Raw genomic sequence first — 14,595 nt, forward strand, 5'->3', positions numbered from 1 at the left:
TATGAAGTTTAGGATCAGTTTATCATTTTCTGCAATGAAATCAGTTGGAATTTTATAGAGACTATGTTGAATCTGTAGATCAATTGAGGAGTATTGCTATCTTAACAATATTAAGTCTTTCAATTCATAAACATGGGATATCTTTCCATTTAATTTAGGTTCCTTTACTTTCATCCAACAATCTTTTGTAGTCTTCAGAGTAATAGTTTGGAACTTCTTTTGCTATTTATTTCTGAGATTTTTTTGTTTGGTTGGGTTTTGAGAGACAGAGTCTTGCTCTGTCGCCCAGGCTGGAGTGCAGTGGTGCTATCTCAGCTCACAGCAACCTTCACCTCTTGGTTTCAGGCGATTCTCCTGCCTCAGCTTCCCAACTGTCTGGGACTACAGGAATGTGCCACCATGCCCAGATAATTTTTGTATTTTTTAGTAGAGATGGGGTTTCATTATATGTTGGTCAGGCTGGTCTTGAACTCCTGACCGCAGGTGATCCACCCACCTCAGCCTCCCAAAGTGCTGGTATTACAGGCGTGAGCCACCACACCTGGCCTATTCCTGAGTATTTTATCCTTTTGAAAATTTTATTTTAAAGAGACAGGGTCTTGCTCTGTTGCCCAGGCTGGAGTACAGTGGTGTGATCATAGCTCACCACAGCCTTGAACTCCTAGGCTCAAGGGATGTTCCTGCCTCAGCCTCCCAAGTAGCTAGGGCTATAGGAATGCACCACCATGCCTGGCTTATTCCTGAATATTTTATTCTTTTGGGTTGTTTCCATAGTTTTATTTTCATGTAGAATGTATTACTGAAAGAAATTTTCTGGCCAGGCACAGTGGCTTACACCTATAATCCCAGTACTTTGGGAGGCTGAGGCGGGCGGATCACAAGGTCAGGAGATTGAGACCATCCTGGCTAACACGGTGAAATCTCATCTCTACTAAAAATACAAAAAATTAGCAGGGCGTGGTGGCAGGCGCCTGTAGTCCCAGCTACTCGGGAGGCTGAGGCAGGAGAATGGCGTGAACCCGGAATGCGGAGCATGCAGTGAGCCGAGATCGCACCACTGCACTCCAGCCTGGGCGACAGAGCGAGACTCCATCTCAAAAAAAAAAAAAAAAGAAATTTTCTGTATTTCTTTAAAGTAACTGTTAGAAAAATTAAAATTATATAAGTGGTTCACATTACATTTCTAATGGGCAGCACTGCTCTAGAATAAAAAGGCTGAGATTAGAGAAAACAAAGGAACATAAAATAATGGGATATATTCAAGGTACTCATAACATTATGCCCCTGGAGCTACATGTGTGAGCTAAACTTGGTCTAGAATTTTCCCTGTTATAGAAATCACAGATCTTGAAGGGTTCTGACTGTACTTAGAGAAAACACACCTAGCTGCTTGTTCCTACTCTACCTGGAGGGGATTTAATCAGATGTAACCTCCAGGGTCTTCTGTGATTTCTCTGCCGTTCGGGCTTCCAAAGGTAGTAAAAGTGACATTGCTTGAGCCCAGGCATGAAAAAACAGAAAAAAAGCAAGAAGACAGTTCACGTGATGTTTCTCTCAAATCTTTTCACATTATATCCAGGAAAAGGAGTACTAGAGTATTGGCGTAGGCACCAGTCTAAAGCTCACTCATCTCATATCACTCCTGCCCCACCCAGTTGGCTCCCCTCAAGAAATTCTTCCTGGATCTTCTGGAGTTGGTATAGATTCTCTCTTCTATGTGTTCCCATGATTTTTGTTTTTGTTTTGTTTTGTTTTTTGAGACAGGGTCTTGCTCTGTTGCTTAGGCTGGAGTGTAGTGGTGCGATCTTGGCTCACTGCAACCTCTGCCTCCTGGGCTCACATGATCCTCCTACCTCAGCCTCCCAGGTAGCTGGGACTACAGGCATGCACCATCATGCCTGGCTAATTTTTTTATAATGACAGGGTTTTGCCATGTTGCCCAGGCTGGTCTTGAACTCCTGGGCTCAAGCCATCCGTCTGCCTCGTCCTCCTAAATTGCTGGGATTACAGGCGTGAACCATGGCACTGAGCCTCCATGATGTTTTCTAGAACATTTCCTGCACAGAACTGACACTGCGCATTTACTTTTTTTTTCTTCCCTATACACTGTAAGCCCCTCAAGCAGAGACAACACCTTGTTACCAATGAACCACCTAATGAAGTGATTGGAATAAGTACTGAGTGAGGGAGTGAAAAAATGAGTACTATGCTCCTTCTTCCTTTAGAAGAGAACAATTTTACAGCATATATATATATATATACACACACACACACACACACACACACATATACATATATGTGTGTATATATGTTTTGGAAGTGTACTTTGGTTGGTTCAGTGGAAAGAGTATTGTTTGTTGTCAGGAAACTGACCTGAGTTCCAGTTCAGATTTGCTACTTACTATCTGCGTGACCTTGAATAAATCTCTTAATCATCTCTGGACTTCGTCTCTCATCTGAAAGAAAAGAGGGTTGAACTACTGAGCTTCAAGCTTCTGTCCAACCCTAACATTCTGTGAGACTTGCAAAACAAGGCACATCTAGGGGTCAAATGTAGGCTCCCTTTCAGACAGGCAACTCAACAGAGCAGCTGAGATGCCCAGCCTTTCTCAGGAGCCTCCACCGCCTTCCCCTCCTCCATGTCTTAGCGAATATTAATAGTCAAGGACCTCACTGAATGTGGTTTTTAATAGAATCCAATTTCAGTCCATTTACAGTGGGACTTTTCATGCTGACTTGGTAATTTGAACTATGCCATGCCTGATGGACTGAATGCATTTTCCCTGCCTCCGCTGCCCGCCCTGGGCTGCTGTGGAGAGAGAGTGCTGGCATTGGGACCAGGGAGTGGGGCATCTTAAAGCAGCTGCAGACCAGCTATTTGACCTTACAGACAGTCTTGTCTTTCCTGCCCTGAGGCATGTGATGAGGATACCAAGGTCATTGGAAGGGGAGTGGGCAATGGCCATTCTACTTCCTGGCAATGGCCATCTCCTTGCAGCTTAGAGGCTGCTGGCTTCTGGTGGACTATCAGGAAGAAAACTGCATTCATCGTTGGATGTGACTGGAAGACAGCTGATTCTGAGAACCATCAGAATTATTCCAACTGATTGCTGTGGAGTCTCTTTGAAGCCTGGAGAGGCATGGGTTGGAGCATGAAGTTTCCTCTGTCTTTCTACTCCCCACCTCCAAGTACTTGTCCTGTTTGAGCAGAGAGTAACCTAAGGTCCTGTTGGAAGGTTTCCTTCCTTCTACAGTGCAGAGAGGGGGAATATGGAAGGTGAACGTGCAAGTATTAGCAGCCACACTATAAACAAGGAAACTGAGGCCAGGGAGGGTGGGGGAAGGAAATAAATGTTTTTTCTGTGCTTATTGTGTGCCAGCCACTGAGCTGGGACATACTTATTTCTTAGTCCTCCCAACACCCTTTTAAGGGATAAAACATTTCCCCAGCCTGGCCAACATGGTGAAAGCCCGTCTCTACTAAAGATACAAAAATTATCCGGGCGTGGTGGTGTGTTCCTGTAATCCCAGCTACTCAGGAGGCTGAGGCAGGAGAATTGCTTGAACCTGGGAGGCAGAGGTTGCAATGAGCTGAGATCACGCCACAGCACTCCACCCTGGGCGACAGAGCAAGACTCTGTCTCGAAAAACAAAACAAAACATTCACCCATGTATGGGTGAGGAAAATGAGGGTCAGAAAAGTTAGACTACTGCACCAAGGTCACATAACTAGCAGATGTTAAAGCTGGTATTCAAACAAAACTCCATCTATCCACTGTAAAATGTCACATGGTTTGAAATGGTGGAGCGGCGTGCTCTAAAGTTTGCTGGGCCTCAGCAGTGGCCCCCTTAACCTGGCTGGTTACCTCATGGTGTTCAAAAAACTATCCTGAACATTATCCCTGTGAAACTGATTCAATGGGTCTAACGTAGAGTCTGAGATTATGTATTTTTAAAAAGCTCTTCCAAGTGATTCTGATGTCTTGGAAAGCACAGGGCTGGAGCATGTGGCTTCTCTTCTGACCCAAGTCTCTCAGGACATCTTCATTTCTCAGAAGCACAGATCTAGTCCAGACCTGCATTTACCTCAAGTAACATTTGCCACTGAACCCATTATTCATTCATTCCAGGCTCAATGCTCAACATTTTCTCAGTACCTACAATGTGCCAGGCATGGTGCTCGACATTCTGACTGCAAAGATGAATATAATACAGTGCCTGTCTTGAGGAACACCCAGGGTGTGCGGGAGATGAATGTAAACTAGAAACTACAATTTGTTGTAGCAAAAGCTAGGCTGAGGTAGGCTTGCGTTGCTTTAATAATTCAGACTAAAGGACCAAGGAAGGCTTTCTAGCAGTAATCCTGAGTCAAGGCCTATACGAGCTAGCAAGGCAAAGAGAGGACTGAAGGGCTAAGGAATAGCCAGTGAGGCAGAGGGAAGCAACAGCGTGGAAAGGTCCAGAGACCCAGCACAATGGTTCAGGGCAGCACAAGATGTTGTGCAGCAGTGGAATGTAGAATACTTTGGGAAGAGGACCAGCAAGTGAGCCTGGAAAGATCAGTGGAGACAAAATATGAAAGACCGTGTGTGTTGTTAAGGCATTTGGCCTTTATCCTAAAAGTGACGAGGCGCCATTAAAGATTTTATTTTTTTCTTGAGACAGAGTCTCACTCTGTCGCCCAGGCTGGAGTGGAGTGGCGCCATCTCGGCTCACTGCAACCTCTGACGCCCAGGTTCAAGTGATCCTCCTGCCTCAGCCTCCTGAGTAGCTGGGATTATAGGTGTCTGCCACCACACCCAGCTAATTTTTTTGTATTTTTAGAAGACATGGGGTTTCACCATCTTGGCCAGGCTGGTTTTAAACTCCTGAGCTCATGATCCACCCACCTTGGCCTCCCAAAGTGCTGAAGTTGTGGAGTGACATGGTCAAATTGTGTTTTGGAAGGGTCACTCTGATAGAAATAAGAGAATGAACTGTAGACAGAAGCCAGCAACAGAGGAACCAATTAATTGCAGAATTAAGAATTTATGTATGTCAAAAAGCACCATAAACAAAATTTGAAAGCAAAGCACTTGGAAAGCATATTTGCAGCATTTCTTGACAAAAATAATATTCTTAATAAAATTACAAATTGATAATAAACATACCGATATCAAATAAATAGAAAATTCACAAAGAAAGAAGTACAAATGGTCAATAAGCATATGAAAATGTTATTCGCGAAGAGTCAAAGAAAGTTAAAATAACATTGACATACTATTATCCCAGCTATCAAATTGGTAAAGATTTGATAAGTGATGATACCTAGTGTTAGGGTGCAGGAAACAGGGTACTCTCTAGACTCCAAATAGGAGAGTGTTTTGGTACAAACTTTCTGGAGGGTGGTTGGCAACATGTATCAAAATTCTTAAAAATAGCCAAGCAAGTCTCTTCTTGGAGTTTATCCTAAGGAAATAGTTATAGACATGTGCAAAATTTAGCTACAAGAATGTCAGCTGCAACACTATTTACAATAAAGATTGGGAACAAATGAAATAATCACTATTTGGTGACTGATGATAAAAAAAGGGTCCATCCGTATAAATGAAGATGCTGTTGAGAAAGTTTGATATGCAGAAAATGTTCATGATATTATTAAGTGAAGGAATAGAAGGAACAAAAAACAAAAAGTGTCCAATATGCTGCCATTTGTGTGTGATAAAAGAATATATACATATGTTTGACAATGTGTAAGCATCTCCAGAAGGATGTAAAATAAATCAGAGGGAAACTAGATGCTGGCAGACAGGGTAGGGAGAAGATTTACTTCCGACTACAGAGCAGTTTGTACTTTTTGAATCTTGTGTCTGTGTATGTATTACATATTCTAAAATATAAATACACATTTGAAAAGTTATTAAAGAGTATATTCAGTGTGATCCAGTTTTTGTTTAAAAAAACCCACAACTGTGCGTGTGCATGTGTACATTTACACCAAAAAGAACTAAAAGGTATATTCAAAAGAACACACATTTGTCTTGGGTGGTAAGCTTATGGATTGGATTTTGTCCTTTTTTCCCCTAAAACTTCTACAATACACACATGATGCTTTCACAATAATTAAAAAGCATTAGTTTTTCCCCCAAAGAGTCCATCGCAAAAGTCCAGGCAGGGGATGACAGTGCAGGTCAGATGCATGATTAGTACTCCAGTTATATAGGTCAGCAGTGACATCCACAAAGTATGGAATTAAATCACAGTTCTTGTTTTGGGGAGGGATGAGGAGAAGGAAGCTGAAGATTTGGTAGGGAGAATGAACGTGGTTTTGTGCTCTAAAGCCTTTGTTGGACAAATGCACAGAAAATTCAGCCCTGTCACCCCAAACATCAACCAATACCCCAGGTAGCTTTTTTTCTTTGGGATTATTTAACTTCGGGTCACAGTGAATGGAGTTCCAATAAGCCTGTATATCTAAGTTAACCAAATAAGCAGATGACCTGGACGCTTGTTCTATGAGGTTCTGAGAGGCTGTCCTCATTTCGTTCTGGTTTTTGATCTTTCTACATGGGATGGCTACAATCATATCCCCAACTGTCCAGCCCTGCCCCAGCACACTCATGTAAACAAGACCTCTCTCCTGTCTCTGCACGGGGAATAATTACTCAGAGTCCTTCCTGACGCATAAAGACCAAGGGAAGACCCTGGCAGTTTGAACTGGTTCTCCGGGTGACCTCTGCCCTTCTCTTCATCCTTCAGATCCTAACAAACTATCTGCCAAATCACAAACGTTCTAAGTTGGAGGCTTGGGAATGGGGGTGGGGGTCGGGGAGTTTGAACACATGCCCGTGTGGGGCCATAGGGTAGTTTTGGGTTAGGGTCATATAAAGCCAGCTAGGAGGAAGAGGAAAGACAGCCTAACATAGTAGGGATTGGGGAGAATGTGGCAGCTGAAACAGCTTCTTCCTTTTCCTCTTCTCCAGAGAGTGAGCTCTAGGTGAGTAATGGCAGGGCCCTCAATATTTCCAGCACCTTCCCCGTACCCCCCATTGAAAGCCTTTGGGGAACTATGTGAATATAACTTACGCTGCTCTCTTCTGGGCCCCTGGGCTGTGATTGGATTCTGCTGTGGTGGGGCATCTGCTTATATAATTAACCCATATTTAACTTTGTGTTTCCTTTCAGTCTCAGTTGTGACCCTTTCCCAATGCTGGGGATGGGTGATGAATGCTACAGGAGTTGTTGGGATACATGCTGGCTCCATCAGTAAGTAGAATGAGCAATACATAGACATAACTACTGGACCTCAGCTGCCTTTTTCTGACCTGTCACTGCTCTGACCACTAGGGATTCTGGCCTCTGGTCTTTTTGGGCCCTTGAGTAAATACATGAGAAAGCCATGTACTATCACTGACATCATGAACACTTTTCAGGTTAATACATATAGTCCTGTTCTCAAATGGTTATAATTGCCCAATATTATACTTATAGAGAGGCAACTAAGTATAGCATAGATACCAGCCAGAGCTCTGGAGTCAGGCAGGTCTGGTTCAAATCCTAGCTATGCCACTAAAGGCCATGCAGCCTTGGGATAATTAATTTTTCTGGTTTTCAATATTCTTACCCATCAAACGGGAACAGTATCCCAGAGTAACTGCATGAAAGAAATGAGATTATACATGTAAAGATCTGAAGATAATGCATTTAATAAATCCTAACTATTCACATTATTGCATCTGTATATATTTTAATTTTCTACAACATTGTCTTTTTCACTAGTCACACGAAAAATACATGAAAGTGCTCTGGTAATTTTAAAGCATTATATAAATTAAAGGTGTCATTGGTAATAATCTCATATGCATTTCTTAACCCTTCCATTTCCTTGAAGACTGAGACTACATCCCATGTCCCACAGCACATTGCACAATGACGGGCAAACAATACGCCCTCAGTAAGTCTTTCTTGTTTGACCGAAGCAACATGGCTTAGCATAATGAGCACAGACATCAGGAGACTAGGCTGGGATGAAATTAGTTTAAGGCAGGAGAGCCAGTCTGCAGTCATAATTTATTCATTCAACAAGTATTTGTTGAACACATTCTATGTGCTAGATATTGAGTTCGGATAATTTCATCAAAAGAAGATTGTACAAGTTCTGACAAAGTCAAGCCCCTGGGCGGTCTCCACAATCCCAGCCCACTCTTAAAAGCACAAAGGCTGCAGCCACCATTGTCTGCCACTGGACAAATGGCCAATTGCTTTGGGGGGACGCCCCATCCTGCCTGGCTGTAAGTAGCTCTGACTGAGGGTTGGAGGAAGGAGTAAAAGTGAGGGAGCGGGCTGCTTACAGAACTGACAAGAACTACTATCTGTTAATTTATTTTTATTTACACTGAATCAGTCCACAGTTCATTCCCCTAGTCTATATGATGCTCTTTCCCCTGGTCATCATCTTTCCCTCCCTGTCACCTACACAGTCACCCTGTCCCAAACCTTGGCCCACTTCATCCTGCCCTTCTGCGGTCACAGCTGCCCGCTGGGTGGGAGTCCGGGGGAATGGTATGTGTGGTCACCAGAGGGCACTGAGTGGGCTTCAGTGGCATGTGAATCCTGGCAGAGTCTCGGATCCCTGACGGGGAGAGGAGAAAGCACAAGCCAAGACAACGAGTTGGGGAAGGAGGCAGGGGCTAAGGTGACTGGTTGGGGGTGAGGGGTGGGAACTCCAGTGTACACATTCACAGTCTCTACGTCGGCTTCACCAGTGCTTCTGCTGTTTGTCTCATCCCTGGATTTCGAACAGTTGCCTTGAGATGTTCTGGCTCTGGTCTGTCAGGAAGGTGTGGAAGGATCCAGCCCATGGGCTGTGTGCCTGCTGCCTATGGGATGCTATGCTTGCCAGGCTCCGCCTCTGTCAGAAGCACTGGCCAAAGTCAAAGCCACAACAGCATCCCAGCCCGCGAGACTCCTCTCCAGCTGTCCCAGCAGAAGCCGGGCCCCTCGCAGTCGCTGACCTGCCAGAGGAGAGGATGTCTCCAATGTCTGGGCGACCTACCGGATTCCAAATTTGCATCTCTCCTTCTTTTCACACTGGGAGGAGACAAAGAGTTGGGGTGCAACAGGAGGAAAAACGGGGAGCCAGAAGAAGTGGGGAGAAAGGGACAGAACCCAGGACAGGGCTCTCCACCAGGGGGTGTCTGGAAGTCCCTGGTGAGGCGTGGGCGCAGCTCTGGAGCTGCTTCCTGGTTACATGGCTTCTTTCTCTCTCTGGGAGCATCGGCTGAGCTTCATCTCCGTCAGCTGGATATACCGAATCACGTTGGTGTCTGTGAGGAGAGAATAAACCTTAGGGAACACCAGGTGAGGGCAACTATCACATTTACACAGAATCAGCAAAGGCTGTGTCTGCAGACAACCAGCAGGCCAGGCTCACCCAACCAAGGTCCCTTCCGCCTATCCATGGTGGCTGAGAGGGCAACTAGGTGTTGGCCTTCTCCTTCACTGCCTCCCCTTAGCAAATGTGGACAGGTTGGCCTGACCCAGGGGACATGAGAGAGGATGGGTGGGAGAGGAGAGATAATTTCTCTCCTTCTTTCTATGCAGCAGCATATTCCAGTGGTTGGCCAGCCAGCGCAGTTAGTTTAGTGAAACCCCAGTTGGAGTTTAACAGCAGGCAAGTTGCCACCTTCTCTGAGCCTCCTGTCCCATCTGCAAGAAGCAACCTCCACTTTTTTTTTTTTCTTTTTCTGAGATGGAGCCTCGCTCTGTCGCCCAGGCTGGAGTGGAGTGGCGCAGTCTTGGTTTGCTGCAACCTCCACCTCTCAAGTTCAAACAATTCTCCTGCCTCAGCCTCATGAGTAGCTGGGATTACAGACACATGCCACTGTGCCCCGCTAATTCTTGTATTTTTAGTAGAGACGGGGTTTCATCATATTGGCCAGGCTGGTCTTGAACTACTGACTTCAGGTGATCTGCCTACCTTGGCCTCCCAAAGTGCTGGGATCACAGGCATGAGCCACCGTGCCCAGCCAACAAGCTCCATTTTTGAATGCCAACCTTGTGCCAGGTTTCTAACCTTCATGATCTCATGTAATCCTCACTACAATCCCGCAAGGTATGTATCCTCCTCCTCACTGTGACAAAATGGAATAGGGATCTTGAGAGATTAAGTCAGATGCCCAAGGAGACACATAGTAAATTGTGTGTCTGGCTGCAAAGCCTGCCTCTCCTGAGGACTGTAATACCTGCCTCATGAAATTGCTCTGAAGCCCAAAATAGGTAAGTCTAAAAGTGCTTAAAACAATGATCAATAAATATTAATCTAATGTAATTTTTTTTTAAGCTTGAAGAGTTTAAAATGACTTTGCTTCATTGTCTTATTTTTGTCCTTATAAGTAGGGTCAGATGACCACCTCACCAAAACAGGGGCATTTCTTCTCAGTTCCTGTTATTAGTGAGGAGGGCACGGCATGGAACAACTGCTAAGTTCCACACACACCAGAACATAAGAGTGACGGGGTGCCTGGAATAGTTACTTCTGGAAGTAAAAATGAATACTATATCATGCTAAAAAATGCCAAGCGTATACTCCAGGACAGTGCTGGCAGATAGCAGTGCTCCAGAAAATTCTGTTGTATGAGTCCAATGCTTAGTCTTCAAGCTGCTTACAGTTGGTAGAACACAATTTATATACAGAAAATAAATCAACAACAAGGTGTTCTTTAAAAAGATAAAAAAAAGTATACATTTAGACGTTTGTAAATTGATCCTAAAGTTCTTTAAAAACTTTTGAAAGGAGGATTGTATTAAAAAAAAAAAAAAAAAAAAAAAAAAGGCTGGGTGTGGTGGTTCATGCCTATAATCCCAGCACTTTAGGAGGCTGAGGCAGAAGGATTGTTTGAGCCCAGGAGTTCAAGACCAGCCCTGGCAACATAGCAAGACTTCGTCTATACAAAAAATAAAAAACATTAGCCAGGTATGGTGGTGCATGCCTGTAGTCCCAGCTATTGGGGAGGCTGAGGTGGGAGGATCATTTGAGCCCAAGAGGTGGAGGTTGTAGTGAGCTGAGATTCCAGCCTGGGTGACAGAGCGAGACTCTGTCTGAAAAAAAGAAAAAATTAATCATATAAACAACAACAATAGCAACATCTAGTCAAGGTTGTTGTTTAAATGTTACTTCCTCAGAGAGGTTCTTTCTGACCACTTGGTCTAAAATAGCTCCCCACCTTTACTCTTTTTTTTTTTTTTTGAGACAGAGTCTCACTCTGTCACCCAGGCTGGAGTGCAGTGGCACGATCTTGGCTCACTGCAACCTCCACCTCCTGGGTTCAAGTGATTCTTCTGCCTCGGACTCCTGAGTAGTTGGGACCACAGGCGCGTGCCACCATGCCCAGCTAATGTTTTGCATTTTTAGTAGAGACAGGATTTCACCATGTTAGCCAGGATGGTCTCGATCTCCTGACCTCCTGATCCACCCACCTCAGCCTCCCAAAGTGCTGAGGATTACAGGCGTGAGCCACCGCACCCGGCCTTACTCTTTATTTTTTTTTTTAGACAGGGTCTTGCTGTCGCCCAGGCTGGAGTACAGTGGTGCCATCTTGGCTCACTGTAGCCTCCGCCTTCCAGGCTCAGGTGATCCTTCTGCCTCAGCCTCCCAAGTAGTTGGAATTACAGGTGGCCATCACCACACCCAGCTAATTTTTGTATTTTTAGTAGAGACGGGGTTTCATCATGTTGGTCAGACTGGTCTTGAATTTTGGAGCTCAAGCGATCCACCTGCCTCGGGTTCCCAAAGTGTTGGAATTATAGGCATAAGCCACCACACCCAGCCCTCTGTTTACTCTTGATCTCTTTATTCTGCTTTATTTTCTTCACAGCGTTTATTACTACTAAATAGTTCATTTGTTTACTGTCTGTTTGCTTGTTTACCGGTTGACTTCCAGTCATCCCTTGGTGGAGAGTCCCTCCCTGGGTTCTGTCCCCTCTCTACACTTTTTTTTTTTTTTTTTTTTTTTTTTTTTTTTGAGACGGAGTCTCGCTCTGTCACCCAGGCTGGAGTGCAGTGGCCGGATCTCAGCTCACTGCAAGCTCCGCCTCCCGGGTTCACGCCATTCTCCTGCCTCAGCCTCCTGTGTAGCTGGGACTACAGGCACCCGCCACCTCGCCCGGCTAGTTTTTTGTATTTTTTAGTAGAGACGGGGTTTCACCGTGTTAACCAGGATGGTCTCGATCTCCCGACCTCATGATCCGCCCGTCTCGGCCTCCCAAAGTGCTGGGATTACAGGCTTGAGCCACCGCGCCCGGCCTCCCTCTCTACACTTTTTTTCCCACTTACCATAGACAGTGAGCCATTATAATATAAGCTCTTTGAAGGCAACAACTTTCTTTGTTCACTACTATATACCTAGCAACATTGTACCCCCTCAATAAATATCTGTAGAATGAATGAATGAATGACTGGTGGATATGATCTAAGTGAATGGTATAGATTACACATGTCCTAAGGATTAGGATCTGACTGGAGGAGTCAGAGCATGCTTCCTGAAAGGTGCTGGGCTTAGCACCAAATTTGCCTGTTTGTATTCTGTGTCATCAACCAGACGTGAGCTCCTCATGGGTAGGGACCATGTCTTTTCATCTATTCCCTTGGTGCTCAGCACAAATCTTGGCACATAGTATGAATTCAATATATATTTGTTGAATAAGTGAAGAGAGCTGGATTCTGAGTTGAAAAAGATGAGGAATTCTCTACTCTATTTGAACAGAAGAGGTGCCCATGCTCCCTGGAACTCAAACCCTAGGCAAATGCATGGGCTGTGTGCTCCTCTTACTTACGTCTTATCATATATCTGATCCCTAATTTTGCCATCTCTGCCCCTGCCTGGCCCTCCTAGCCAAGAAAACTGCTGCAATGAGAAGGTTCCAGGAGCCACCAGAGCGGGGAGGAAGTAAGAAAACGGCTATTTCCGCCTTACCTGTTGGTTGTTGGGTCCTTGCTTCTTTCAGGTAGTAGAGTGCTTTGTCATAGTCCCCAAGGTGATAGAAGGCCACACCAGACCGGTAAAGGGCCTTGAAGTTCTCCCCTTCCTTCTTCAAGACTTTGAGGCAATATTCCTTGACTCGTTCATAGTTTACCAGCTCAGCCTGGAGCAGGCAGGCTATGGAGGAAGGGAGGGAAAATGCCATCAGCACAACAGCGGCCGGCTCTGCATGTCTCCCTTGAGTTCCCTCTCTCCAGAGGTTTAGCAGGGTTGGGGTTTTCCACTGGGGTTTATGTCATGGGATTTGTCTTCCAATAATCCTAGGCTCCCCGACCAGTTTCATCACTAACAAGCCATGTTAACAAGCCTTGAGCAAGTCACTTAACCTTCTGTTATGGGTTGAATGATGCCCACCCTTCCACCATGAAAAGATATGTTGAAGTCCTAACCTGCAGTACCCAAGAATGTGACCTTATTTGGAGACAGGGTCTTCACAGAGGTGATCAAGTTGAGGTCATTAGAGCAGGGCCTAATTCAGTTGTTTGGGTGAGGGAGAAGGGACAAGATGGAGGAAGGTGAACAAGATGGAGCAGTCCCTGTTGTTTCCGGGTTCTTCATCACAGATTTTCCCACGCCCGGGAAAAATTCCCGGGCCCAGGGAAAGAACCAAATCAACTGAGCATGCGCAGAGTGACGTCAAGCCGGGGACACCGAAATTCAAGAAGCCACTCCTACACACAGGCCCCAAACTCCTCCCCTTCCAGCTCCCAGGCATAAAAGTCCGCCGCGGGTAAGCGCCGGTGTGACTTCTTCGGCCCTGGCATTCGTGGACTGGAGAACCTCACCCGAGAGCGCCGGCACGACTTCCCTGGCCCTTTCCTGCGGACCAGTGAACCTCGCCCGAGAGTGCGTGCATATTTGCAAATAAAAGGGCTGCCACTTTCTTCGCTCGTTTTGGCCTTTATTGATATTTAGTCTTTGCATCTATTAATAATAGTAATAGAGAAACAAAACACCAGTGTGACTGGTGTCCTTATAAAAAGGGGAAATATGAACATAAAGACAGACACACACAGAGGAAAGACGACGTGATAAAACATGGGGAGAAGATAGCCATCCATAAGCCAAGGAATGCCTGAGGCTACCAGAACCTTGCAGAGAGGCATGGAACAGATTCTTCCTCACATCCCTCAGAATAACAACCCACCAGCACCTTGATCTTGGACTCCTAGCCCCTGGAACTGTGAGACCATACATTTCTGTTATCTCAAGTCACCCAGTTTGTGGGACTTTGTTATGGGCAGCCTTAGGAATAAGCTACCAGAGGCAATCATCATCATCTTCATCATCATCTTCGTCGTCATCATCACCATCATGGCCAATATTTGTTGAGTGCTTACCTTGTAGAGATGCTGGTCTCATTGTTTTACATGTATTACTGATACAATCCTCAGAATACTCTGATGTGGGTACTACTATTGTTTCAGTTTTACAGGTGAGGAAGTTGAGGCTCAGAGAGCTCAAGAAATTTCCCAAGGTCACACAACGTGAAAGAGGCAAAGATGGGATTTAAACCGAAGCTGTCTGGCTCCAGAATCCAAGTCCTTCCTAATCTAGTTGTTGGAGGGATTATGTA

General features: G+C 45.2%; 1 protein-coding gene across 1 annotated transcript in view; it reads right to left on the bottom strand.

Annotated features, from left to right (window-relative positions):
* Positions 1-5,008: 5,008 nt before the first annotated feature.
* Positions 5,009-14,595, bottom strand: part of LOC105494315 (tetratricopeptide repeat domain 9) — a 35,963-nt gene continuing 26,376 nt past the window's right edge. Inside the window, exons 2-3 of the mRNA XM_011762646.2 lie at positions 12,954-13,136; positions 5,009-9,305 (exon numbers count right to left, since the gene is read on the bottom strand). Of these exons, the coding sequence (XP_011760948.2) occupies positions 9,226-9,305; positions 12,954-13,136 (263 nt within the window). The 3' untranslated portion in view covers positions 5,009-9,225. The remainder of the gene's footprint in view (positions 9,306-12,953; positions 13,137-14,595) is intronic.

The sequence above is a fragment of the Macaca nemestrina genome, chromosome 7 (assembly GCF_043159975.1).
Source record: "Macaca nemestrina isolate mMacNem1 chromosome 7, mMacNem.hap1, whole genome shotgun sequence".
Lineage (NCBI taxonomy): Eukaryota > Metazoa > Chordata > Mammalia > Primates > Cercopithecidae > Macaca > Macaca nemestrina.